The 26,407-nt window shown below is 36.0% G+C and overlaps 1 protein-coding gene across 1 annotated transcript in view; it reads right to left on the bottom strand.

Annotated features, from left to right (window-relative positions):
• IQCM (IQ motif containing M) overlaps window positions 1-26,407 on the bottom strand; it is a gene marked incomplete at its 5' end in the record, with an annotated part of 334,909 nt that overhangs the window by 48,265 nt on the left and 260,237 nt on the right. Inside the window, one exon of the mRNA XM_082653985.1 lies at window positions 24,180-24,341. Coding sequence (XP_082510111.1) covers window positions 24,180-24,341 — 162 coding nt within the window. The remainder of the gene's footprint in view (window positions 1-24,179; window positions 24,342-26,407) is intronic.

The following is a 26,407-nucleotide window of genomic DNA, read 5'->3' on the forward strand; positions in this document are numbered from 1 at the left end:
GCAAAGTCTTGCCTAAAGTCCAATGATTTAAAATATGCACATTTTTGAAGCTGATGAATGCCACATAGAGTAATTATTTTGATGCTTCTCATATTTAAAATCCCTGTCCTACCTTACCAAGTCCTATCTTACAATGAATGTTTTCCTAAGGGAGGTTTGAGGAATAACTAATGATTACATTCAGAGCATTTTCATTTCATCCGACTACTTAAGGATATGGAGCTCCAATAAATTCTGAATATCACTAAAGTACTCAATCGATACTTCTGTACCTTCTTCATAAAGGATGATCCTGTCCAAAATGGATACCTCGAATTATCTCAGGAGTAAGGGAATTGCTTTCACGATGATAGATTTTCTATGTTATATAATAATACTGAGGTGTGAATTTTAGTCTCTGATTCATGGTACATTCATTTACTCTCAATTACAAGGGAAAAGCAGTGCTGGAAAGTGAGGTATGAACCCACTTAAAGTGCATAGAGAGAATCACAGATTCATGAAATAAATAATCATAGATGCACTCAGAGTTGGTCCATTATGCTCTCTGTGATAAAAATTTAATACTTTCATTTTATCTTTTCCCTCTCCCCTTTTAAAAGGCCCCATGAGAATTTTCCATATTTGCAGATACTTCTCAGTTGTACAATTAATGTTTGTCATTAATCTTTATAAATGAAAAAAATAACAATCCAAAAATATTAACAAACTGAGGACTTCTTCTAATATCAATAGTTCTACCTAAGAATTTTATTCTCACATTTGTGGAATAACAATCAGAGGTTTCAAATGTAAAATTTAACAAAATAGAAAATTTTAATTGGATTCCTATAGGACAATAAATCACATAGGGAAAAAACTGCAAATATCAGAAATATTAAAGCAACTCTTCTGTTTTGTAGATTCATGGAGAAAATTATTTGCATCAAACCTAATAAAAATATATTTTATAATATGGGCTCAATTATATGTTTTCTTTTATAATTCTTATTTTCCACTTATATTCCATAGTACTTGTATCTAGTTGAAAATAAATTCATTTTACACAACATCTAAAAATGTCAATTATGTTGGAAAAAGAAATGGATACTTCAATTAAAATGCCATCATGCCACATTTTCATCACATTTAAAAATGCATTGGAAAAGGACGGCCTTGAACGCTTGAAGTTTTGAGGTTACCTAGAAAAATTACATTGCAGGCATTGGTTTGTGGAGAAAGCTCAATCACTATTTCCTACTCATCATTCTTTGTAATTGATGATACCACCATATGAAAAGGAGTCTACCATAAACTGACTGTGGCATCTTGGGCAAGACATAATTTCCTTAAAGCTCAGTTTTCAACTCTGCTAAATGAAAAAAGGTTTATCTATCTGTGTCTATCTCTATCTGTCTACCTACCTAATACTTGCCTCGGTATTATTGAAATGTTCACAGTGACAGTGATCAGTGAGTTTTATAATGCTTTGTGTGAACCACAGAACAACTGCAAATATTCATAAGGAAGACGGCAGAAGCTTGCTGAATGACTGTTACTCTGCTTTGTGGCTCCTGATTTTTCAGAACAGCCAGAGTACTTTTCTAAATTTCCCAGTTTAACAGTGATGTTCGTTCCACACCTATTCACATATTGCAAATGAGCCAGGAAAAAAAAACATCAGGAAAGGGACAAATGCTAGCATCTTCCATTCTGAGATGTGTAAGATTATAGGTAAAGTAGTAGTGCCTTCTGAAAGGACAGCTTTTCACAAACTCATCTATTCAAAGAGCTGGGCAGTAAGGTCGCTGGACTGGGGAAAAGCCTGCTAGTAGAGTTAGTTTAGAAGCCTCCTAATCAGAGGGCTGAGTGAGTATGACCCATGAACAAGTGGTTAACACTAGTACAAGAAAGATTCAGGGATGAAAACAGAGGAAACACAATCAGTCTCTCTCTCTTCCTCTTTCTCTCCTCCCCACCAACCCATGCTTCCCTCTCCCTCTCTTACACATTCTCCCTCCCTCTTTTCTCTCTCTCCCTCTCTATCTCTCTACCAATATGGACTTAAAAATAAATACCACAGAACCAAAGTGATCCTGAAGACTCAGAGGAATAACGTATTCCTGACACATTATCTACTGCTGTATTCAAAATATAATTGAAGTAGGAGGCAAGCCCTCATTCATTTGTTTAAACAAAAGGTTATTCAGTACCTTTTATGTGCCAGGCATTTTCAGGAGGCAGTGTTTCTCAGTCCCTGGTATGCACTAGAATCACCTGGGGGGGTCTGAAAAGAACTAATGGTGCCTGGGCCCCAAGGCAAATTATATTAGTCAGTGCTGCCCAGGTGATTCTAATGTGCCACCAAGGTTGAGAACCACTCGGCCAGAGGTGGAGGAGAAAGCTGTGAACATATGGACAAGATTCCAGCTGTCCTGGAGCCAGGGTTCTCCAGGTAAGAGTTGGGGCAAAAGCAGAGAAATAATAAAATTTTAGATAGTGATGAAAGCCATGATGAAAACAAAACAGCTTGTTGCACTTGGGAGAGGGACTGAAGGGACTGGGGCAGGACATTTTTGATGGGGTGGTGAGGGAGGTTAAAAAAAAAAAAAGGTGACATCTGAACTGAGATAGATCAGAAAGCTCTCCAGACCATAAGTGTTCGGGATTTTTAAATGAGAGGACATAGGAGATTTTAGGCAGGGGAGTGGCAAGATCTGATTTACAGTTATAGACCATTTTGACTTTGTGTGGAAAATAGACTGGTAGGTGAGCAAAGGGAATATTATTGAGAGACTAACCAGTCCAGACTAGAAATAATGTGACTTGAGTAAGAATGGAGGAAGTGGAGAAAGAACAAGGTATGTTCTGAACACCAAGAAAACACTGATAGCTGAGAAAGCTGGTACTGAGGTCCCCTGGGCTATTCCCTCTATTTTTGTGCATGTTGAAAATTTCTGGGAATAAAAAGCAGTCTAAATATGTAGAATAAATGAAGAATTGTTATGCGCCTTTGAGGGAAAAGAGTTGGACCCACGAACTTCATATGCTTTCTAGCTCTCTGAAGGGACAAACTTTCACAGCTATGTGAGGACATATATTCAAAATCTTTTAGATGGATTTTAACAGATGGAGTAATCAAAACTACACTTAAGGGTGGAAACGTTGTGTATAATAGGTTTGCCCTTATTAAGCTTGGAGCCCAAACTCAAGTGTCCTGTTGGATTACATGTGTCAGAACTTTGGTGCAGCCTGATTTGATTCTGTCCTTAGCAGTGTTTCTGCTTTTGCTGCTTTCCCTGTCTCAGGAAATGTATTTCTTGTGCCACACCCTTTAACCCACAATTTTAGATGGGATTTCTTGCCAGGCTGATGACTAATAAGATCTTTTAGGACTCACCCTTAAATTTGCATTTTAGTGCTTCTCTCCTTGAACATGAGGTTTTATCACCTCATGTCAGATCGGAACTGCAGCGTATTTACATTCCAGTGGGCTCAGCACTCTGCAGCTAGTTGTTCTGGAGCACTTTGGTTCCACTGGAATTGATCTTATTTGAAGATATTTCTGGGTGTTACCTCATTCTGTTAGCTTAAGTCCACTGGAATTTAATTTAGCAGTTTTCTAAGGTGACTAATTAGAAACATAATTCACTATACATCACGGTGGACACTTTGGATGGGTGTGTCATTGTTTGGTACACAAAACCTGCTAGACTCAAAGTCCACAATCTAATACTTGTACAGCTAAGTTGTACAATCTAAGTTGTACAGCTGAGTCATCCCCCTCTGCTCTACAGGAGAGAGATGTGCTTTCCTGTCTCTTCTTCAGTGATTCGCCCTTTAGGCTAGATTCTTCCAAGCTACTGGGTGTATATATGTTCAGATGCCAAGCAATAAAAAAACATTCCCTATTTCCTTTCTCACTGTTTTTCATTAAAGGCAATTTAAACGGGCAAAACTAGAAACTTGAAGATTGTGGGAGCATATAAATAGTAATCTGGGTTTGTGGGATCAGTGAGGGTCATTACCTACGTACACTTGAGCCTAGCAAAAGCCATGATGGGTTCTGTTATCTTCTAGAACTTCTTTATTGGCTAAACTGTTTACACAGTTGGATACTGTGCTGGGAGTACTACTAATTTTTCTTTTCCTTGAACATAAGCAGAGGATAGAGAAACAGACTGGCCATATTCTTTATGGAGAATCGTGATTGACGCTCTTCTGCATCTGTTGAATCATGTCGAATGACCCTGCACACTCAATTATTCAATCAAGAAAGATTATTAAACTTTCCCAAGCTAATAGTATGTTTTCATTGTACTCTTCCATTATCATTTTTCATTCAGACATATGAATATTCTTGAGTTCACTGTGATAAAAATCAATACCTACAGATGCGTTTAACTTTATTAACCTATACAGTAAGTGAAATGTCTTATAATTCATTATGCAATTAATGAAATACACACAAATATTAACAGATTATTTTGAGGAGGTAGATATTCCAAGTATTATTTAAAAATTTACTTATTTGCATTTTCTAAATTTTCCACAATGAGCATGTATTATGTTTATAATCAGAAAAACGGATTTTGAAGTTCATATGTGTATGTATAATTTTTGTGTACCCTGTCATTACAAGTATGTATTTTAAAAAACAAAACATTAGAAAATACAGCAAAAAGTTAATGGTAGTTATCTCTTGGTGGCCTATTTTATAGGTGATCTTAACACTCTATAAATATTTGTTGAATAAATGAATGAATTTTCTTCTTTATCCTTTCTAATTGTAAAAAGTTTTTGGTAATAAGTAAATGTTGCAGTCTTTTTAAGAAAAAAGGCAATAAAATGCAACGTTGGTAATTGATGTTGGCTCATAAGAACTAATTTTGCATGCCTCTGTCCTCCCAAAAAAAGATTTTATTGATTACCACCTAAAATTGCCAGTAAAACATTATATCTATTTACAATATTCAATAATTACCATCCAAATAATTGTGTATAAGTGTTGGCCTTGCTTTTGAACTGTTGTTTGAAGCTTTTATTCTGATCTACTTCTTTTACAGGTTACATGTTGGAAATCCTACATTACTTTAAATATTTTGAAACCATGGGCTGAAAAGTCAGAACACTGGGGTTTCACGTCATAACTCTACCACTTTCTAGCTATGCATTTTAGATATATTGCCTCTCTGTGATTCAGTGTTCTTATGGTGCATGGCCCATTGGGTTTCTAGGAGGATTAAATAAGATTATTTAAATGAATTCAGGTAAATCATTTAGCATAATTCTTTGCATATAGAAAGCATTCAATACATGTTAAGTATAATTATTTTTCTTTTTTTTTTCCAAATAATATAGTATCTGGAGCACAGTTCTAGTTCACTAAACAGATGTTGATTTGCTTTGACTTTAAAGAATTTTGATTAACCTCAAACTTAAAGCCAGAAACCAAAATCACAATACCAGGTTATTCTTAAACAGGGAGTATATATTGAAGAGCACACTTAGTGTGTTCTACAGTGTGGAAGAATTGTTTTACTACTTACATACATAGATTGTATATTATATAAGCAATCTTTTTAAAAGCCAGAAATAGTTCTCTTGACTTCTGTCCGTACCTATGACAGTGTGTAATGGTGTGATGATGTTTTTGCAAATAATTAGGTACTGGCATCTACTATAAAATTCCTCTCCCACTCATCTCATCTATACTTTTCCCTCTCCTGCCTTTACAATCCCACTCTTAAAATCTCTAATAAGAGCCCATTAGACAGTCAGATGGAGATTAATATGTATACTCATGAAAAGCACAAATGTTTGATGGCACCAAAACACCAAAAAGTTTTTAGTTGAGTGGTCCTGAGAATCCACACTCTCAGGTGTCAGCTATATTGACTAGAAAGAAATCTACTCAATGTTCAGTTTGCTCTATGATCCTTTTATGTCTCTATATTGCGACAGTTTCCTGGTACATAGTATCATAGCATGAACTTCAGAATATCTATTGAATGAATGAATATATAAATAAATGAAGTTGTGGAAGTTTCTTTTAAATTAGGTGAGTTAGAATAGTTCATTTTTACATAAACATATGTCAAACTTACTCTGAATAAAAGCAGGCCATATCACTGTAAAGTGGACAGTATATAATTGTTATGTGAATGTTTATAAACTTATGTATGGTACTCATGGTCACTGAGTCCTTCCCATACATGGATAAAGGAATTACAGTTAAAATTGTTGGAAGACCTCTATTATCTGCACCATGACACGAAGATCAACTTTTTAAAATAAAGTTATGTGTTTTGTACAAGCAGCTGTCAATATATTTATTAGATAACTCCAGTCTCTGGTTGTTTGCATACCACATGCAATCTGGGAGCCTCTACATTTTTTAAACTTCACTACTCACTATTTTCCCACAATATGCAAAGAGTTAAAAGCTAAATAATCTTGTTCATTGGTTGATGTTAAGTCTCAAACAATCTGTATTTATGTGGAAATATCTATGCTCCAAATCATAAAGGTTTTAAGGAGGAAAGACAACTGTAGATTTAGTAGTACATGATTTTATATACTTGTAACTTGAAAGGCATTTAAAATGTTCTGTGCCCTCTAGGGTAATTTTATTTAATAGGTTAATTTATTCTAATATAATCAAAATAGGATTCAGGCAAACTATATTTGAACCCAGATTAACATAATGACGTAACTTTAATAGAAAGTCTTATCAGCTCCCTACAGTTATCAAATGTTCTCATTTAACTGACAGTCAAACAACACAGAAGACAATTATAACAATTCCAAAGTATTGTGAAAACATTTTTACCTCATTATACTGCAGTCTTGGGGAGAAAAGTCATCATTCTCCCACAGGGATATTAAAGGATTTTCAGCTTAAAAAATATTTACATCTAATAAGGATCAGCTTTTGTTTTATGTGAAGTTTCATGATGAAATACTATGTCCTACTATTTAATATGTGTGGTTGGAAAAAGAAAGGAATTGAGCTTGAAACAGTCATGCGAAGCAACATATGAGGGGCCAAAAATGCGTGGTCAGAGCTTTCCAAGGAGTTTGGAACCCAATTTGTCAACAGGCAATAAGAGCTTTTGCAGGGCCAGGCTGCCTGGACTCCAGGCCTCTGCCTCACCTCCACTCCCAAGATAGAGCAAAAGGGGGAGTGAGTATATTTCTTTCAGATTTTGCTTCAGAAAATATTCAAAGGACAAAAGTAGCAGCAATTGTAAAGCTTGAGGAAAAGAAAAAAAAAAAGACTAGTTCAAAGGCAGATACAGTGGTACTTACTTTGTCCAGAAAAATTACTTTTCATAAAAAGCCAGGATGGCTTGGGAAGCATGTCTGTGTGTGGTAGTGGTGGGGGTGATGGGCCTGATGCGACTCTGAACTTGAATCATCATCTTCACAGTTACAGTGAAGCTCATGACCTTGACTTAGCCTCTGCATCCTCAGATTCTTAATTCAAATGATACTTTTCTAATACCTCCTAACTGACTCCCCATAACAATGAAAGGGGAATTGGGCAAAATGACATGTAGTGTCCCTTCCAGGGCTTAAATATTCTAGTTACAAGTAGTTTTACAAATTACTGTAAAAGAATATGCCAAGATAATAAAAAGTGGTTATATTAAAGAAACTGAATTCTTAGTAATACTTCCCTATTTTTATAATTTTACAAATTTTCTAAAAGCCATCTTTATATTAAATTTATACATAACAATATCAATGTATAATACACTACAGTTGAAGTAGTGCTTACTCTTATCAATGTATAATACACTACAGTTGAAGTAGTGCTTACTCTTTAGTAAACAAATGTACTGTTTTATTTTTTAGTTATACACACATATATATATATACTTTTTCAGATTCTTTTCCATTATAGCTTATTACAAAATATTGAACATAGTTCCCTGTGCTATACAGTAGGTCTTTGTTGTTTACCCATTTTATCCATAGTAGTGTATATGTTAATCCCTAACTCCTAATTTATCCCTTCCCCCTCTTTCCCCTTTAGTAACTATAAGTGTGTTTTCTATGTCTGTGAGTCTATTTCTGTTTTGTAAATAAGTTCATTTGTGTCTTTTTTTAAGTTCCACATATAAATGATATCACATGACATTTGTCTTTCTCTGACTTACTTCAACAAGTGTACTGTTTTTAATTATTGTTATTTTAGAAGGGCTGGCTATGCACATTATGAACGTGAGCATGAAATAACTTTAGAATTATCCTTACAGCTCTCCAAAGATGCCGGGAGTGTCTGTGCCACAGCTCAGGCTCCTCTCTTGCAAAGCCCCTTCTGTGCCCTGCCTGACAAGACTGTTAAGCAGAGCAGCTGAGATGTGCTTGTTTTACAAGACTCATCACTTTATGTCTTCTATTGTAGTTAATTATGTATATGTATCATTTCCCCAGGCTAAATCATAAACACACAAGAGGGAAGCTATTCTATTAACTTTTGAAACTTCCTCACATTTATCACAAAGCATTGAACACAAGGCACTCAATAAACATTTGTGGAGTGACTGAATAATGCTCTTCTTACCTTGGCTTTCTGCCTCCATTATGGTTAAATTATATTTTATTAAATTAAAATGGTTAAATATTAAAGAACTGTGCCATACTATATTATATCCATATCACACTACAGTAATCTCTGAAGCAATCCAGAGAGAGTAAACAAAAGGAATTTTAATATATAAAAGATGAAAAAAATGGCTTAACTGCTATAGTAATACTTCACATATGCATTCATTCATAAAACAAATAGTTAATGCATAAATGCTTACTATGTGCTAAAGAATTTTAGTCTGGAAATAAGGAATATGTTCTCAAAAACTAATAGAACTACCAGAGAAAGAGATATGAAGTTTCCTGAAAAAGTTAAAAATAGAACTACCAACTAGTTATTCCATATCTGGGTATTTATCTGAAGGAAACAAAAACACTAACTCAAAAATATATGTACCCATGCTTATTGCAGGATTATTTACAATAGCTAAGACATGGAAGCAACTTAAGTGTCCATCAATGAATAGAGGGATTAAAAATTGTGGAGCATGTATACATATATATATATATATATATATATGTATACATGCTCCACAATTTTTAATCCCTCTATTCATTGACATAGGGATATATATACATATATATTGTATATATATGTACATATATATATATACACACATACAGTGGAATATTATTCAGCCATAAAAAGAAGGAAATCTTGCCATTTGCAACAACATGGATGGACCATGAAGTCATAATGCTGACTGAGTGACATAAATCAGACAGAGAAAGACAAATACCATACAATTGCACTTATATATCGAATCTAAAAACCAAAAACAAAAAACCCTTAATTCATAGGTACGGAGAATAGATTGGTGGTTGCCAGAGGTGGGGGGGTGGGGCAAATGGGAGAAGGTGGTCAAAAGGTACAAACTTACAGTTATAAAATAAATAAATCATGGGGATGTAATGTATAGTTTGTATATAATAATACTATAATGTATATTTGAAAGTTACTAAGAGAGTAGATCTTAAGAATTCTTGTCACAAGAAAAAAATTTGTAGCTATGTATTATGATGGATGTTAACTAGACTAATTGTTTTAATCATTTCACAATACATACAAATATCAAATCATTATATTGTACACCTGAAACTAATATAAAGTTATATGCCAATTATATCACAATAAGAAAAGAAGAGCCTTCTGCTAAATTGTTCAGGAGAATTTGATAAAAAAGAGCTTCTTAAAACAGTTAGTTCCCACATGTGGACTCTCCCATGCTCTTCCCTTTGCCTACAATCTTTCTTCTCTTCTGTACTTAGTAATTCTAACCTATTCTGTAAGGATAAACTCATATATCATCATCTTTATAAAATCATTTCTAATACTTCCAGATATAGTCATTCTCTTTTCCTAGGCTCATAATTATGCTTAATTGCGTCTAGTAAATCAATTACCATGTAATCTTTGTTTCTTTCTGTGCCTATTTATTGAAAATAACTTTTTCCCCACAGTATTAAGAGAAGTCTAACAGTTCTACAGCTATGTAACAAGTTAATACTTAAACTATTTTTTATACCTCTTTAACCAATCAATTATAGTTCCATAGCCATGCTGACAAGTAACCCCCAGAACCAATATCAAGCCTGTTTTATCAGCTGGTAAAAACTCACCTCAGTAAACACACTTCTGAAAGCCAACCAATCAGTGAGAGATCCTACTTTTGAAAGTTAACCAATGAACAAAAGTTTCACTCTAGTTACAAAGTTTTTTGAAGGTCAGTCAACCAGCAGCCCAGTCTTTCCTGAGGAACTACACTCAATCCTATGTCATTTCACTTCCACTGTTAAAAAACACTAATCACTGACTTGTATGCTGTGTAAAAAATTACCCCCAAACTAAAAGCTTAAAACAACAAACATTTGTCTCACATAATATTAGTTAGGAATCTGGACTGGATTTTCTGCGTGGGTCAGGCCAGGGTCTCTCATGAAGTTGCAGTCAAGCTGTCACTGGAGCTGCAGTCATCGTTGTAGAAGTACTGTTGGTGCTGGAGGTTCCACCTCCATGTTGCATTATTCACACAGACCTCAGTTCCTCACTGGCTGTAGCACATGCCCTCAGTTCATCAGCACATAGACCTCTCAACAGAGCTGCTAGAGTGTCTCCATGACATGGTAGCTAGCTTTCCTGACTAGCTTATCCAAAAGAGAGCAAGGGAGAAGCCACAAAGTCTTCTATGGCCTAGCCTGAGAAGTCACATACCATCACTAGGCATGACTCTCCCTTACTTAGATGGACAGTGAACTCAGCTTTGAGTTTTTATTTCAGATACTGAGTATTAATGCCAACCTTCGTTATTTGGAGATGTTCTTCCAAAAAATTTTTGGAAGATTCTCATTTGATATCACTCTATTTGACTCATGGACCAATAGGGGTGCTCATTGAGACTAACTGAGCCAAAATCTCATAGTGTTTTGGATCTGCTAGAATGTGAACACTTCTACGGCAGGGATTAAGCTTTAATTGTTTCTCAATCTCTGTTGCCAAGCATATAGTAGACACCTAATTAATGCTTGTTAAATAAATAGATGCAGAAGGCAAATAATGAAACAATGATCCTACAATTTTTATTTTACAAAGATAAGCAGTAAAGTATGGAGTGGTAGGTGGTTGTAAATGTGCAACTCACATTTCCTTTAACTTATGGATCTGATGCCTTATCTTAAAGTCTGCCTCCTCAATGCTTCCAACCTGCTTGGCAAAACTGGGGTTGAGGGAATGGGAAACACATCTCTGATTTTACCACTGAAGCCCAAGAAAAGAAATGGAAGTCACAAAGAACACAATGAGGAAGATATATTTCATCATCCTAAAGAATTTTTAGTAATTTGACAATAGTTAAGAAACACTTTAACCAGATACAATATAGCGTTCATTTTTATCTTTCCATTGGGTTATTCTTGTGAGTGTACTAAACGTTGAGAGTTTTAACCAACTGAACCATATAAAAATAAAATGACACTTTTCCTAGCAGCAATTACACTTATCACAAAAACACATTCACATCATTTGCCCTTAATGAAGAAAATCAAAGGGACATTAAAGAATATGAGACATTAAAGAATATGAAAGTAGAGGTTGTTGGGAGTTTATAGTTGGTAAAGGGAGATCAATGGGTATACACCTAAACAATTTTTCCTGTTCAGTTGACTTGAAAAATTTCAAGTGACCACATTATTCTCCTCAAGCAAGAAGATTTACTTCTATAGGTAAATTGCAACATTGAACTAGCCATAGTACATTTAAACTTCTCCAAATAATAATAGACCATTTCCTATGTTTGAGCAGATATAAGAGATATAAAATATATGGAAGGAGGAGCTTCAAGATGACAGAAGACTAAAACACGGAGATCACCTTCCTCCCCACAAATACATCTACACGTGGAACAACTCCTACAAAACACCTACTGAATGCTGGCAGAAGACCTCAGACCTCCCAAAAGGCAAGAAACTCCCCCACGTACCCGGGTAGGGCAAAAGAAAAAAGAATAAACAGAGACAAAAGGATAGGGACGGGGCCACACCAGTGGGAGGGAGCTGTGAAGGAGGAAAGGTTTCCACACACTAGAAGCCCCTTTATAGGCGGAGACTGTGGGGGGCGGAGTGGTGAAGCTTCGGAGCCGCGGAGGAGAGCACAGCAACAGGGGTGCGGAGGGCAAAGCGGAGAGATTCCCGCACAGAGGATCGGTGCCGACCTGCACTCACCAGCCCGAGAGGCTTGTCTGCTCACCAGCCGGGGCGGGCGGGGGCTGGGAGTTGAGGCTCGGGCCTCGGAGGTCGGATCCCAGGGAGAGGAGCATGAAGGGGCTAGTGCGCCACAGCTAGCTGGGAGGGAGTCCGGGAAAAAGTCTGGAACTGCCTAAGAGGCAAGAGACCATTGTTTCCTGGTGTGCGAGGAGAGGGGATTAAGAGCGCCGCTTAAAGGAGCTCCAGAGACGGGCACAAGCTGCAGCTATCAGTGTGGACCCCAGAGATGGGCATGAGACGCTAAGGCTGCTGCTGCCGCCACCAAGAAGACTGTGTGCAAGCACAGGTCACTCTCCACACCTCCCCTCCCAGGAGCCTGTGCAGCCCGCCACTGCCAGGGTCCCGTGATGCAGGGACAACTTCCTGGGGAGAGCACACGGCGTGCCTCAGGCTGGTGCAACGTCATGATGATCTCTACCGCCGCAGGCTCGCCCCACATCCGTACCCCTCCCTCCCCCCGGCCTGAGTGAGCCAGAGGCCCCAAATCAGCTGCTCCTTTAACCCCGTCCTGTCTGAGCTAAGAACAGATGCCCTCAGGCGACCTACACGCAGAGGCAGGGTCAAATCCAAAGCTGAACCCCAGGAGCTGTGCGAACAAAGAACAGGAAGGGAAATTTCTCCCAGGAGCAGATTAAATCTTCACAATCAACTTGATATACCCTGCATCTGTGGAATACCTGAATAGACAACAAATCATCCCAGATTGAGAAGGTGGAATTTGGGAGAAACGATATATGTATTTTTTTCCATTTTTCTCTTTTTGTGACTGTGTATGTGTACGTTTCTGAGTGTGACTTTGTCTTTATATCTTTACTTTTACCATTTGTCCTAGGGTTCTGTCTGTCCATTTATTTTATTACCTTTTAAAAACTTTTCCTTAATAATTATTTTTTGTTTTAATAACTTTAATTTATTTTTACTATTTTATTTTATTTTATCTTCTTTCTTTCTTTCTTTTCCTTTCTTTCTCTCTTTCGCTCTCTCTCTTTCTCTCTCTCCTCTCTCCCTTTCTCTCTCTCTCTCTCTCTTTCTCTCTTTCTTTCTATTTTTTCTCACTTTTATTCTGAGCTGTGTGGATGAAACGCTCTTGGTGCTCCAGCGAGGCATCAGGGCTGGGCCTCTGAGGTGGGAGAGCCAAGTTCAGGAACTGGTCTACAAGAGACCTCCCAGCTCCATGTAATATTAAACAGCAAAAATCTCCCACAGATCTCCATCTAAAGGCCAAGATCCAGTTCCATTCAACGACCAGCAAGCAACAGTGCTGGACATCCTATGCCAAACAACTAGCAAAACAGGAACACAACACAACCCATTAGCAGAGAGGCTGCCTAAAGTCATAATAAGGCCACAGACTCCACAAAACACACCACCAGACGTGGACCTGACACCAGAAAGACAAGATGCAGCCTCATCCACGAGAACACAGGCACTAGTCCCCTCCACCAGGAAGCCTACAAAACGCACTGAATCAACCTTAGTCACTGCGGACAGACACCAAAAAAAACAAAACTATAAACCTGCAGCCTGCGAAAAGGAGACCCCAAATACAGTAAGTTAAGCAAAATGAGAAAACAGAGAAACACACAGCAGATGAAGGACCAAGGCAAAAACCCACCAGATCTATCAAGTGACGAGGAAATAGCAGTATACCTGAAAAAGAATTCAGAATTATGATAGTAAAGATGATCAAAAATCTTGGAAATAGAATAGAGAAAATACAAGAAACATTTAACAAGGATGTAGAAGAAATAAAGAGCAAACAAACAGTGATGAACAACACAATAAATGAAATTAAAAATTCTCTAGAAGGGATCAGTAGCAGAATAACTGAGGCAGAATAACGGATAAGTGACCTGGAAGGTAAAATAGTGGAAATAACTACTGCAGAGCAGAATAAAGAAAAAAGAATTGCGGACAGTCTCAGAGACCTCTGGGACAACATTAAATGCACCAACATTCGAATGATGGGGTCCAAGAAGAAGAAGGGAAAAAGAAACGGACTGAGAAAATATTTGAAGAGATTCTAGTTGAAAACTTCCCTAATATGGGAAAGGAAATAGTTAATCAAGGCCAGGAAGCACAGAGTCCCATACAGGATAAATCCAAGGAGAAACACACAAGACACACATTAATCAAACTATCAAAAATTAAAAACATGGAACAAATATTAAGAGCAGCAAGGGAAAAACAATAAATAACACACAAGGGAACCCCTATAAGGATAAGAGCTGATCTTTCAGCAGAAATCCTGCAAGCCAGAAGGAGTGGCAGGACATATTTAAAGTGATGAAGGAGAAAAACCTACAACCAACATTACTCTACCCAGCAAGGATCTCATTCAGATTGGATGGAGAAATTAAAACCTTTACAGACAAGTGAAAGCAAAGAGAATTCAGCACCACCAAACCAGCTTTACAAAAAATGCTAAAGGAACTTCTCTAGGCAGGAAACACAAGAGAAGGAAAAGACCTACAATAACAAACCCAATACAGTTAAGAAAATGGTAATAGGAACATACATACCGATAATTACCTTAAATGTAAATGGATTAAATGCTCCAACCAAAAGACATAGACTGGCTGAATGCATAGAAAAACAAGACCCATATATATGCTGTCTACAAGAGACTGACTTGAGACCTAGGGACACATACAGACTGAAAGTGAAGGGATGGAGAAAGATATTCCACGCAAATGGAAATCAAAAGAATGCTGGAGTAGCAATTCTCATATCGGACAAAATAGACTTTAAAACAAAGACTATTACAAGAGACAAAGAAGGACACTACATAATGATCAAGGGATTAATCCAAGAAGAAGATATAACAATTGTAAATATTTATGCACCTAACATAGGAGCAGCTCAATACATAAGGCAAATGCTAACAGGCATAAAATGGGAAACTGACAATAACACAATCATAGTAGGGGACTTTAACACCCCACTTTCACCAATGGACAGATCATCCAAAATGAAAATAAATAAGGAAACACAAGCTTTAAGTGATACATTAAACAAGATGGACTTAATTGATATTTATAGGACATTCCATCCAAAACAACAGAGTACACATTCTTCTCAAGTGCTCATGGAACATTCTCCAGGATAGAATATATCTTGAGTCACAAATCAAGCCTTGGTAAATTTAAGAAAATTGAAGTCGTATCAAGTATCTTTTCTGACCACAATGCTACGAGACTAGGCACCATTTACAGGAAAAGATCTGCAAACAATACAAACATACGGAGGCTAAACAATACACTACTTAATAACCAAGAGATCACTGAAGAAATCAAAGAGGAAATCAAAAAATACCAAGAAACAAATGACAATGGAAACACGATGACCCAAAACCTTTGGGATGCAGCAAAAGGAATTCTAAGACGGAAGTTTATAGCAAACAATCCTACCTCAAGAAACAAGAAACATCTCAAATAAGCAACCTAACCTTACACCTAACACAATTAGAGAAAGAAGCAAAAAAACCCCTAAAGTCAGCAGAAGGAAAGAAATCATAAAGATCAGATCAGAAATAAATGAAAAAGAAATGAAGGAAATGATAGCAAAGATCAATAAAACTAAAAGCTGGTTCTTTGAGTAGATAAACAAAATTGATAAACCATTAGGCAGACTGTTCATGAAAAAAAGGGAGAAGACTCAAATCAATAAAATTAGAAATGAAAAAGGAGAAGTAATAACTGACACTGCAGAAGTACAAATGGTCATGAGAGATTACTACAAGCAACTCTATGCCAATAAAATGGACAACCTGGAAGAAATGGACAAATTCTTAGAAATGCACAACCTTCCATGAGTGAACCAGGAAGAAATAGAAAATATGAACAGTGCAATCACCAGCACTGAAATTGAAACTGTGATTAAAAATCTGCCAACAAACAAAAGCCCAGGACCAGATGGCTTCACAGGCGAATTCTGTCAAACATTTAGAGAAGAGCTAACACCTATCCTTCTCAAACTCTTCCTAAATATAGCAGAGGGAGGAACACTCCCAAACTCATTCTACGAGGCCACCATCACCCTGATACCACAACCAGACAAAGACATCACAAAGAAAGAAAACTACAGGCAAATATCGATGATGAACATAGTTGCAAAGATCCTCAACAAAATACTAGCAAACGGAATCCAACAGCACATTAAAAGGATCATACACAATGATCAAGTGGGGTTTATCCCAGGAATGCAAGGATTATTCAATATATGCAAATCAATTAATATCATATACCATATTAACAAATTGAAGAATGAAAACCATATGATCATCTCAATAGAAGCAGAGAAAGCTTTCGACAAAATTCAACACTTATTTATGATAAAAACCCTCCAGAAACTAGGCATAGAGGTAACTTTCCTCAACATAATAAAGGCCTGATATGACAAACTTACAGCCAACATCGTCCTCCATGGTGAAAAACTGAAACCATTTCCACTAAGATCAGGAACAAGACAAGGTTGCCCACTCTCAGCACTATTATTCAACATAGTTTTGGAAGTTTTAGCCACAGCAATCAGAGAAGAAAAAGAAATAAAAGAAATCCAAATCGGAAAAGAAAAAGTAATGCTGCCACTGTGTGCAGTTGACATGATACTATATCTAGAGAATCCTTAAGATGCTACCAAAAAACTACTAGAGATAATCAATGAATTTGGTAAAGTAGCAGGATACAAAATTAATGCACAGAAATCTCTAGCATTCCTACACACTAATGATGAAAAATCTGAAAGTGAAATTAAGGAAACACTCCCATTTACCATTGCAACAAAAAGAATAAAATATCTAGGAATAAACCTACCTAAGGAGACAAAAGACCTGTATGCAGAAAATTATAAGACACTGATGAAAGAAATTAAAGATGATACAACTAGATGGAGAGATATACCATGTTCTTGGATTGGAAGAATCAACATTGTGAAAATGACTCTACTACCCAAAGCAATCTACAGATTCAATGCAATCCCCATCAAACTGCCACTGGCATTTTACACAGAACTAGAACAAAAAATTTCACAATTTGTATGGAAACACAAAAGACTCTGAACAGCCAAAGCAATCTTGAAAAAGAAAAATGGAGCTGGAGGAATCAGGCTCCCTGATTTCAGACTATATGACAAAGCTACAGTAATCAAGACACAAAAACAGAAATATAGATCAATGGAACAGGATGGAAAGCCCAGAGATAAACCATGCACATATGGTCACCTTATGTTTGATAAAGGAGGCAAGAATATACAGTGGAGGAAAGACAGCCTCTTCAATGAGTGGTCCTGGGAAAACTGGACAGCTACATTTAAAAGTATGAAATTAGAACATTCCCTAACACCATACACCAAAATAAACTCAAAATGGATTAAAGACCTAAATGTAAGGCCAGACACTATCAAACTCTTAGAGGAAAACATAGGCAGAACACTCTATGACATAAATCACAGCAAGATCCTTTTTGACCCACCACCTAGAGAAATGGAAATGAAACCAAAAATAAACAAATGGGACCTAATGAAACTTAAAAGCTTTTGCACAGCAAAGGAAACCATAAATAAGACGAAAAGACAACACTCAGAATGGGAGAAAATATTTGCAAATGAAGCAACTGACAAAGGATTAATTTCCAAAACATGCAAGCAACTCATGCAGCTCAATACCAAAAGAACAAACAACCTAATCCAAAAATGGGCAGAAGACCTAAATAGACATTTCTCCAAAGAAGATATACAGATTGCCATCAAACACATGAAAGGATGCTCAACATCATTAATCATTAGAGAAATGCAAATCAAAACTACAATGAGGTATCATCTCACACCGGTCAGAATGGCCATCATCAAAAAATCTACAAGCAATAAATGCTGGAGAGGGCGTGGAGAGAAGGGAACCCTCTTGCACTGTTGGTGGGAATGTAAACTGATACAGCCACTGTGGAGAACAGTATGGAGGTTCCTTAAAAAACTAAAAATAGAACTACCATAAGACCCAGCAATTCCACTACTGGACATATTCTCTGAGAAAACCATAATTCAAAAAAAGTCATATACCACAATGTTCATTGCAGCTCTATTTACAATAGCCAGGACATGGAAGCAACTTGTCCATCAACAGATGAATGGATAAAGAAGATGTGGCACATATATACAATGGAATATTAATCAGCTATAAAATGAAACAAAATTGAGTTATTTGTAGTGAGGTGGATGGACCTAAAGTCTGTCCTACAGAGTGAAGTAAGTCAGAAAGAGAAAAACAAATACCGTATGCTAACACATATATATGGAATCTAAGAAAAAAAAAAAAAGGTCATGAAGAACCTAGGTGCAAGATGGGAATAAAGACACAGACCTAGTAGAGAATGGACTTGAGGATATGGGGAGGGGGAAGGGTAAGCTGGGACAAAGTGAGAGAGTGGCATGGACATATATACACTACCAAACATAAAATAGATAGCTAGTGGGAAGCAGCCGCATAGCACAGGGAGATCAGCTCAGTGCTTTGTGACCACCTAGAGGGTTGTGATAGGGAGGGTGGGAGGGAGGGAGACGCAAGAGGGAAGAGATATGGGGACATATGTATATGTATAAATGATTCATTTTGCTATAAAGCAGAAACTAACACACCATTGTAAAGCAATTATACTGCAATAAAGATGTTAATTTTATATATATATATATATATATATATATATATATGGAGCTCCTTTCAAATCAGGATTTATTTGGGTTTTACATTATATAATAATCTTATAAAACACCTCAGAGAATGGGTTCAACATTGTCAACTGAGTTTTGACAAGAGTAATAAATGTCCATATTCTAAATAAGTTAAGGAAAATCAGGAGAAGTCAGGGTAGGAAATTTAAGAAGGCAAAATAAATTACACATATATCAAATAGCTACAAGAAATATGTCCATAAAAGGAGATTAAAAATGATAGATAGAAATCCAAGTAAATGCGGAGATGTGTATTTTTTTTTTTTTTTTTTTTTTTGCGGTACACGGGCCTCTCACTGCTGTGGCCTCTCCTGTTGCGGAGCACAGGCTCCGGACACGCAGGCTCAATGGCCATGGCTCACGGGCCCAGTCGCTCCGCGGCATGTGGGATCTTCCCAGACCGGGGCACGAACCCGCGTCCCCTGCATCGGCAGGCGGACTCTCAACCACTGTGCCACCAGGGAAGCCCAGAGATGTGTATTTTAAAGGTCTAAAAAAGCACAAAGATATAAGCAGAACATGTAGTAAGTAGGATTATATTCATAATAAATCAGACTTATTGGATTATTATATATTAGTCTGAGTTCCATCACTTAAAACAAATGAGAAAATGTGGGAAAGTTTAGAGAGAAGTGCCAAAAGACATTAAGGATTAGAAAGGGGACTTCTGAGGAATAATGTTTGAAAAGGAATATTTTCAGAAAAAAGAAAAGGTCTTAATCTTGTAGGCATAGCCTTTGTTTTGTGGAGAGTGAAACAGCTACAACTGCAATAAAGGATGCATAAGAAAAGAAAGTCATGTTGCAAAGTAGAAAATTCTGAGCTGTCAAGGATGACTGAGTAATTGCCACAGTCTTTAAAGATGGGACAGATTCCCATTTGGCTAATGTATATCAGGTCTTGCCTGAAGGCAGTGGAATAAACTGAAGGGCATAAAAAGATACCTTGTACTCATAATAGGTAACATAATAGTGATTAGGCCAGGAAATCAGGTTCCAGTATTAATTATACAACTTAAATAACCATATGTTATAAAGGTAAGTAAAACTTACTATATAAGGGCTCAAAATGATGTATGAAAAAGAAATAGAACTAGAGGTCTTTGCTCATTACTCAGAATCTGAACTGATTAGAAAACTTACATTAATATAACAATATGATTTCAGTTAAGAATGGACCATTGGTTTGAGAAAGTAGTTTAATCATTCATTTGTATTCCCTAAATTACTTCCCTGAAAGACAATGACTAACCTACCCCTTTCAAGGTATTCCTATTAGAATTCCAAGAGCTCATTAATGTAATATACAGCTTCCAGGCTGGAAATTCACCAAAGTCACAAAAACTTAATGAAGGAGAGGAACAAGTTCAGTGTACCTGTGATAGGCCATAAGGTCAGGGGAGCTCAGAGACAGACAACTCATAAGGAAAGATAACCAAAGACATATTAAAAGACTAGCCCTCCAAATAACCTTTCCGAAAACAGGTTTGACAAGACTATGCTCCCGGAAAAAAAATTTAAAGACTTTTTTTTTTAACTTCATTGATGGTCTAAGATTACAAAATTATGATTCAGAATAAATGCTTTGTGCCTATTAAGCAATTTGAAATTATGACATATGCAGCATTCCAGTTACATTCAAGCCACTGTGCTAGGAATTCTGGGATATAAAATATGGGTATATGAAATATTTTTAGAGTATGTATGGTCTTAATACTACATACTTTGTTAGTAGCCCATGCCATTTACAGAGCATTCAGTAACTCTGTTAACTACTCTTCAGTTCTTGCTGATGATACATCTCTAAATCTACAGAGTGAAATCAATAAACAGGAGTGCCTACATTGTGGAGTATTAATATTGGAACATGTAATAAATTCCCAGAGCTATATTCCCTAAAATGTTTATAGTCAAGGAGTTAACTGAGTTTCAGAAAGCACTTCTATAATAGACTAATCTTTTTCAAGGCAAATGCTGCAAACTCTATTGTCAATCAATTTAATAACAACTATAATTCAAAAAGATGCAAGGCCCTGGCCACCTACTAAAAAGGAGAAAGAAAGCATAAAACCTCAGAAGATGGAGTCCTCAACTTATAAGGCCACTTCCGTATTTCCTATTTGTTTTATTTGAACCAAATGTTCACAAATGGGCTTTAGACAATGAACACAAATCTTTTAGAATGATAGGTTAACTTTCAGAGAGAAAATTGCAAAGAGAAAATAAATTGCAATCAGGGTCTTGGTTCATCTTATAGAACCTAAAGCCTTCAACCTCCTTTTCATAATTTTCTTTCTCTTTCTTTCCCGCTTCTTCTTCCAGGCTATCTTTCAGAACTGAGCACTTAAATAGATCTTTATATGCACAAGCCAAATGAGACTGCATTAAATTTGTGACTCTCCAGATGAGTTCTAATATGCTACTTTTAAACTTAAAGAGAAGTCATCTTTCAAAAAATCCCAAAATACAAATTTAACTATCTTGGTTGTTTAACTTTATGTCTTCAACTTTATTTTTACAGCTTTATTGAAGTGTAAATAAAAAACTACATGTACTTAAAGTGTATAATTTGATGAATTTTGACATATGTTTACATCCATGGAACCATCACCTATCACCACAATCAAGTTAATAAACATTTCTATTGACAGCATCCCTCAAATTTTGTAATCCATCAGGTCTCACTTCTATTTCCCACCTCTGTCCCAGGTAACCACGGATCTGATTCTGTCACAGGCCTAGTTTGTTTGCAACTTCTAGACTTTTATATAAATGGAATCATACTCTTGTACTCTTTTTTGTCTAACCTTTTTCAGCATAATTCATGTGAGATTCAGCCATATTGTTTGTTATATGTATTATATACTGTCAATAGTTTGTTCTTTTATATTGATGAGTAGTATTCTGCATGGATATATCACAATTTGTTTATCCTTTCACCTGTAGATGGGCATTTGAGTTGTTTCTAGTTTGGGTCTTTAACAAAAAAAGAATCTATGAATATTCATGTACAAGTCCTTGTATGTACGTATACTTTTTCATGGACAAATATCTAGGAGTGGTATGGCTGAGTCATATAGTAAGTGTATCTATAACTTTTTAAGAAAATGTCAAACCATTTTGCATGGTGATTTTAAAATTTTACATTTGCATTGGCAGGATATTAGTGTTCCAGCTGCTGCACTTGGTGTGTTCTGACTTTTTAATTTAGCCCTTAAGGTAGGTGTGTAGTGGTATCCTACTGTGTTTAATTTACATCTCCCTAATGACTAATAGCAGTGCGCATCATTTTTGGATTTGTTTGCCATTCTTAAATTATTCTCTTTTTATTTTGTGTTTATTTTAAAAATTTTACTTTCAGCAAAATTCATTCTTTTTGGCATACAGTTTGTTTTAGCTATGCAGAACAGTTTCATCACCCTAAGAACTCCCTCATGCAACCTCTCTGTAGTCAAACCCTCCCACCAGCATTAACCCCTGACAATCACAGGGCTGACTCTGTCCTACTAGTTTTGCTTTTCCAAAGTGTCATTTAAATGGAATCAATATATAGCCTTTGAGTTTGGCTTCTTTCACTTAACATGATGCATTTGAAATTCATCCATGTTATTGTATCAGTATCTCATTCCTCTTTATTGCTGGATACTATTTCACTGTACAAATGTTAACAAATTTTGATTATCCATTCACCAGTTGAAGAACATTTGTGTTTTTCCAGCCCTTGGCAATTATGATTAAGCAGCTACATATGTTTATATATAGGTTTTTGTGTAAACAAATACTTTCAATCCTCTTAGGAAATTACCTAGGAGTATGATGGCTAGGCTTTATGGTTAGAGCATATTAATTTATAAGTATCAAAATCTTTAGAAATGGGTTGTACAATTTAGTATTTCCACCAGCAATGTATGAATGTTCCAGTTTTTCTACATTCTTGCCAGATTTGGTATTGTCAGATTTTTAAATTTTATTTTAGTCATTCTAATAGATGAGTAGTGGTATGACATTATGGCTTTTATTTGTATTTTCCTAATGACTAATAATATTGATCATCTTTTCATGTGCTTATTTGCCATCTATATATTTTCTTTGGACTATCTGGTTTTCCAAAATACAAAGTTAATTCATAGAAGGATAGTCTTTTCAACAAGTAGTGCTAGCACATTTGGGTATCAATATGTTAGAAAAAAGACAAAATTTCAATCTTGAGTCGTGTACAAAACAGAGCTCAAAACAAATTATATACTGAAATATAAAATTTAAAACTATATTTCTAGAAGAAAACTTTGTGACCAGAGGTCTAACCAATATTTCTTGGATATGACAGTAAAAGCGTGAGTCATAAAAGAATACAGTGGTAAACTGGACTTCATCAAAATTAAAATCTTCTGCTCTTCAGAAGATATTATTAAGAGAAAGAAAAGACAAGCCACAGACTGGGAGAAAATATTTGCGAAGCATATATATGTTAAATAATTTATATTCAGAATATCTAAAGGACTCTCAACACTTAAAACAACAGCAAAAAATATAAAACTGGCCAAAAATTTGAACAGACATTTCACCAAAGAAGATACACAAATGACAAATACATGAAAATATGCTGTATATCATTGTCTACTAGAGAAATGCAAATTAAAACCACAATGGAATATCAACGCTATCTCTTAGAATGGCTAAAATTAGAAAAACTGATTACACTGAGTATTGATATGGCCATGGAACAAATGCAACTCTCATATTTCTACTGATGGGGAATATGAAATGGTTTAACCATGCTGGAAAACAGTTTAGTCAAGAGAAATGCATACATGTGTCTATATACAGTCCAGTACATGAATGTTCGTAGCAGCTTTCCTTGTAGTATCACTTTTTCTAAAAAACAAGCCAAATATCCATCATCAGATAAATGGATAAACACAGTGTTTCCAGTATTTTAATGGAGTCACCAAAGTATAAATAAGCCACTTTTTAAATTGCAAGCATAATACTCAAGAACGAAAGGGAATATTCTATAGGGCCTATCATCCCATATCATCTAAGTGATGGATAAGGGTTATATAAAGTACAAGGTCATTTCTGCCTTATTATAAAAGGAAATTATAAGGTTCAGCATCTTACCTATATATTTATATCCTTCTTCCCCATTTACTATGGGTCTTAGCCAAGTTGACCTAAGCCTCATATTAGTACGCACATGGGCACCTTGAGGAGGGTAGAGTGTAAATAACATTTCAATTGCATTGGACTTCTTGATGATATCAGAGTATTTTGCATGGTGTTCTGTAAAAAAAAAGAACATTAATTTGTTTTTAATTTTAGACATTTTTACAAAATTTCTAATGTGTTTCTTTTAAGGGATGTAAATTTAAAACTATTGAATAATTTGAATGCTAATGGTTATGCTGACAACGTAGTTTTCTTTAGCCAAAAATACTTCACCAAAAATCTTACCGTTTAGATAATTCATAGCAAAAATTAAGGAGTACGGGCTTGCTAGTAGAATCTTCAAACACTATCAGTTTAAAGCACTGTTGTTAATAGCTGTAGAAAAAAGTAAGATAACCAACTAACAGCATTCACATTATACATACTATAACGTAATCATATTTTTTTAATTGCCATTAAACAATGAAATCAGAATAATCTGACAAAAATGTTGATTAAATGAAGAGTTCCATAAACTGGAACTACTGAAAGAATACATATTCTTAGGCTATGGTCTTTAAGAAAATATAATAACATCTATACAAATATTTATATAGCACTTACTATATGCAAGAAATGGTCCCAAGTGCTTTTGAATATTAACACACTTAATATTCATAACACATCTGTAAGGTAGATACTGTTGTTATCATCATTTTACATGAGGAATTGGAGGCCCAAAGAAATTAAATAACTTGCCTAAATCTTAGAGTCTGTAAATGATGCAATTAGGATTTGGATTGTCTGAGGAGAAGCTCTTATTTGCAAACAAATGTTTGTCAAGTGAACATGACCTGCATTAACCAGTAGATGAGAAAGCTGGGATTAAAAAATAATTTAAATTGTAGAGTGAAAAATCTTTGGTTATGGCCCTTGGGCCTGCAGTTTGTGTCTTCAGTTTTTGGTTGATAAGCCAATGTCCTAAAATTTAATAAGGCAGTCTCCTGAGCAATTAATTCAAAGTGACTCTACCTAGAAACATTTCAAAGAAAAGAGAGATACTGATGTAAATCTTCATTTATAATCCTGTTACATTGTCTATCTTTTTCTTCCTACCTCTACCTTCCTTCCCTTTTTTCCCTTTTATTTTTTCAAATATCATATTTTGTGGTACAGTAAGTATAAGGCAGTACAACATAATGATTAAATGATTAAGAAAGCAGATTTGTTGGCGGGTAGTATCCATCTATTGCCTCACCCTAAATCCACCCTTCATTGTCCTATTTGTGAGACTAGAATATTTCTCCCTTGCCATATGGGAAATTTTTAAGCATCCTTCATAGAGGGTAAGGTAGGAAACTAGAGGACAAAGAGGCTCTTCCTGGTTCCGGGGGCTTTTGTCTGATAGCTCCTACTGTGCATAGTGACCAGCAGCAGTGCAGGGCACCTTCTGGGCCATGTTGCTTGGCACCCCACAGGGCTTCCCTGACTCACACTCTAGGAGCTGGCTAGCACGTTCCGTGAGGCACCAACTTCCCTTGAATGGGTTCCACACTGAGACACCTCCTTATGGGAAGTTTCCCCAGAACCCCAGAGAGTGGCTTCCCTGGGAGTTCCACTAGCATGCTACCTCAGCAAACGTCTCTGCCACTCACTGGGTCACAGCTATGTCCTCTTCAAGAAGAGCTGGATCCCAGGGTAAAGGGAGAGGGTAAGGGGCACTCTTTAAAATTTGTTCTTTCCTTAAGTGCTCTGCCTCAGACCGAGGGTTAGCGCCACTCCTTATATCTGCTCTTCTCAATTCTTTAGGTTTTTTTTTACCCTTCGTAGCCAATCTTATTTAATCACCATCATAGTTAATAATTCTTTATATTAATCTTTTCCTTCTCAAGTCACCATGTAGTTTTAGTTTCTAACTGGATCCTGATTGATACAAACAGACCTGGGTTTTAATTCTTGAACCACCATTAACAGGCTATGAAATATTAGATGAATCACATTTATCTCCTGGTGATAATACTGACATCATAGGGTTATTGTTAGGATTAAGTGATATAAGAGATATATCAAAATTTATAGCACCATGTCTATAAGTACTACATGAGTGTGTTAGTTTTAATTTTCATCTAGTATTATTCCAACACTAATAAAAACCATGAGAGAGCCAGGAAATAAAGTTATTGCATCTTTCAATTATAAAC

The sequence above is a fragment of the Grampus griseus genome (assembly GCF_964374135.1).
Source record: "Grampus griseus genome assembly, chromosome: 4".
NCBI classification, from domain to species: domain Eukaryota; kingdom Metazoa; phylum Chordata; class Mammalia; order Artiodactyla; family Delphinidae; genus Grampus; species Grampus griseus.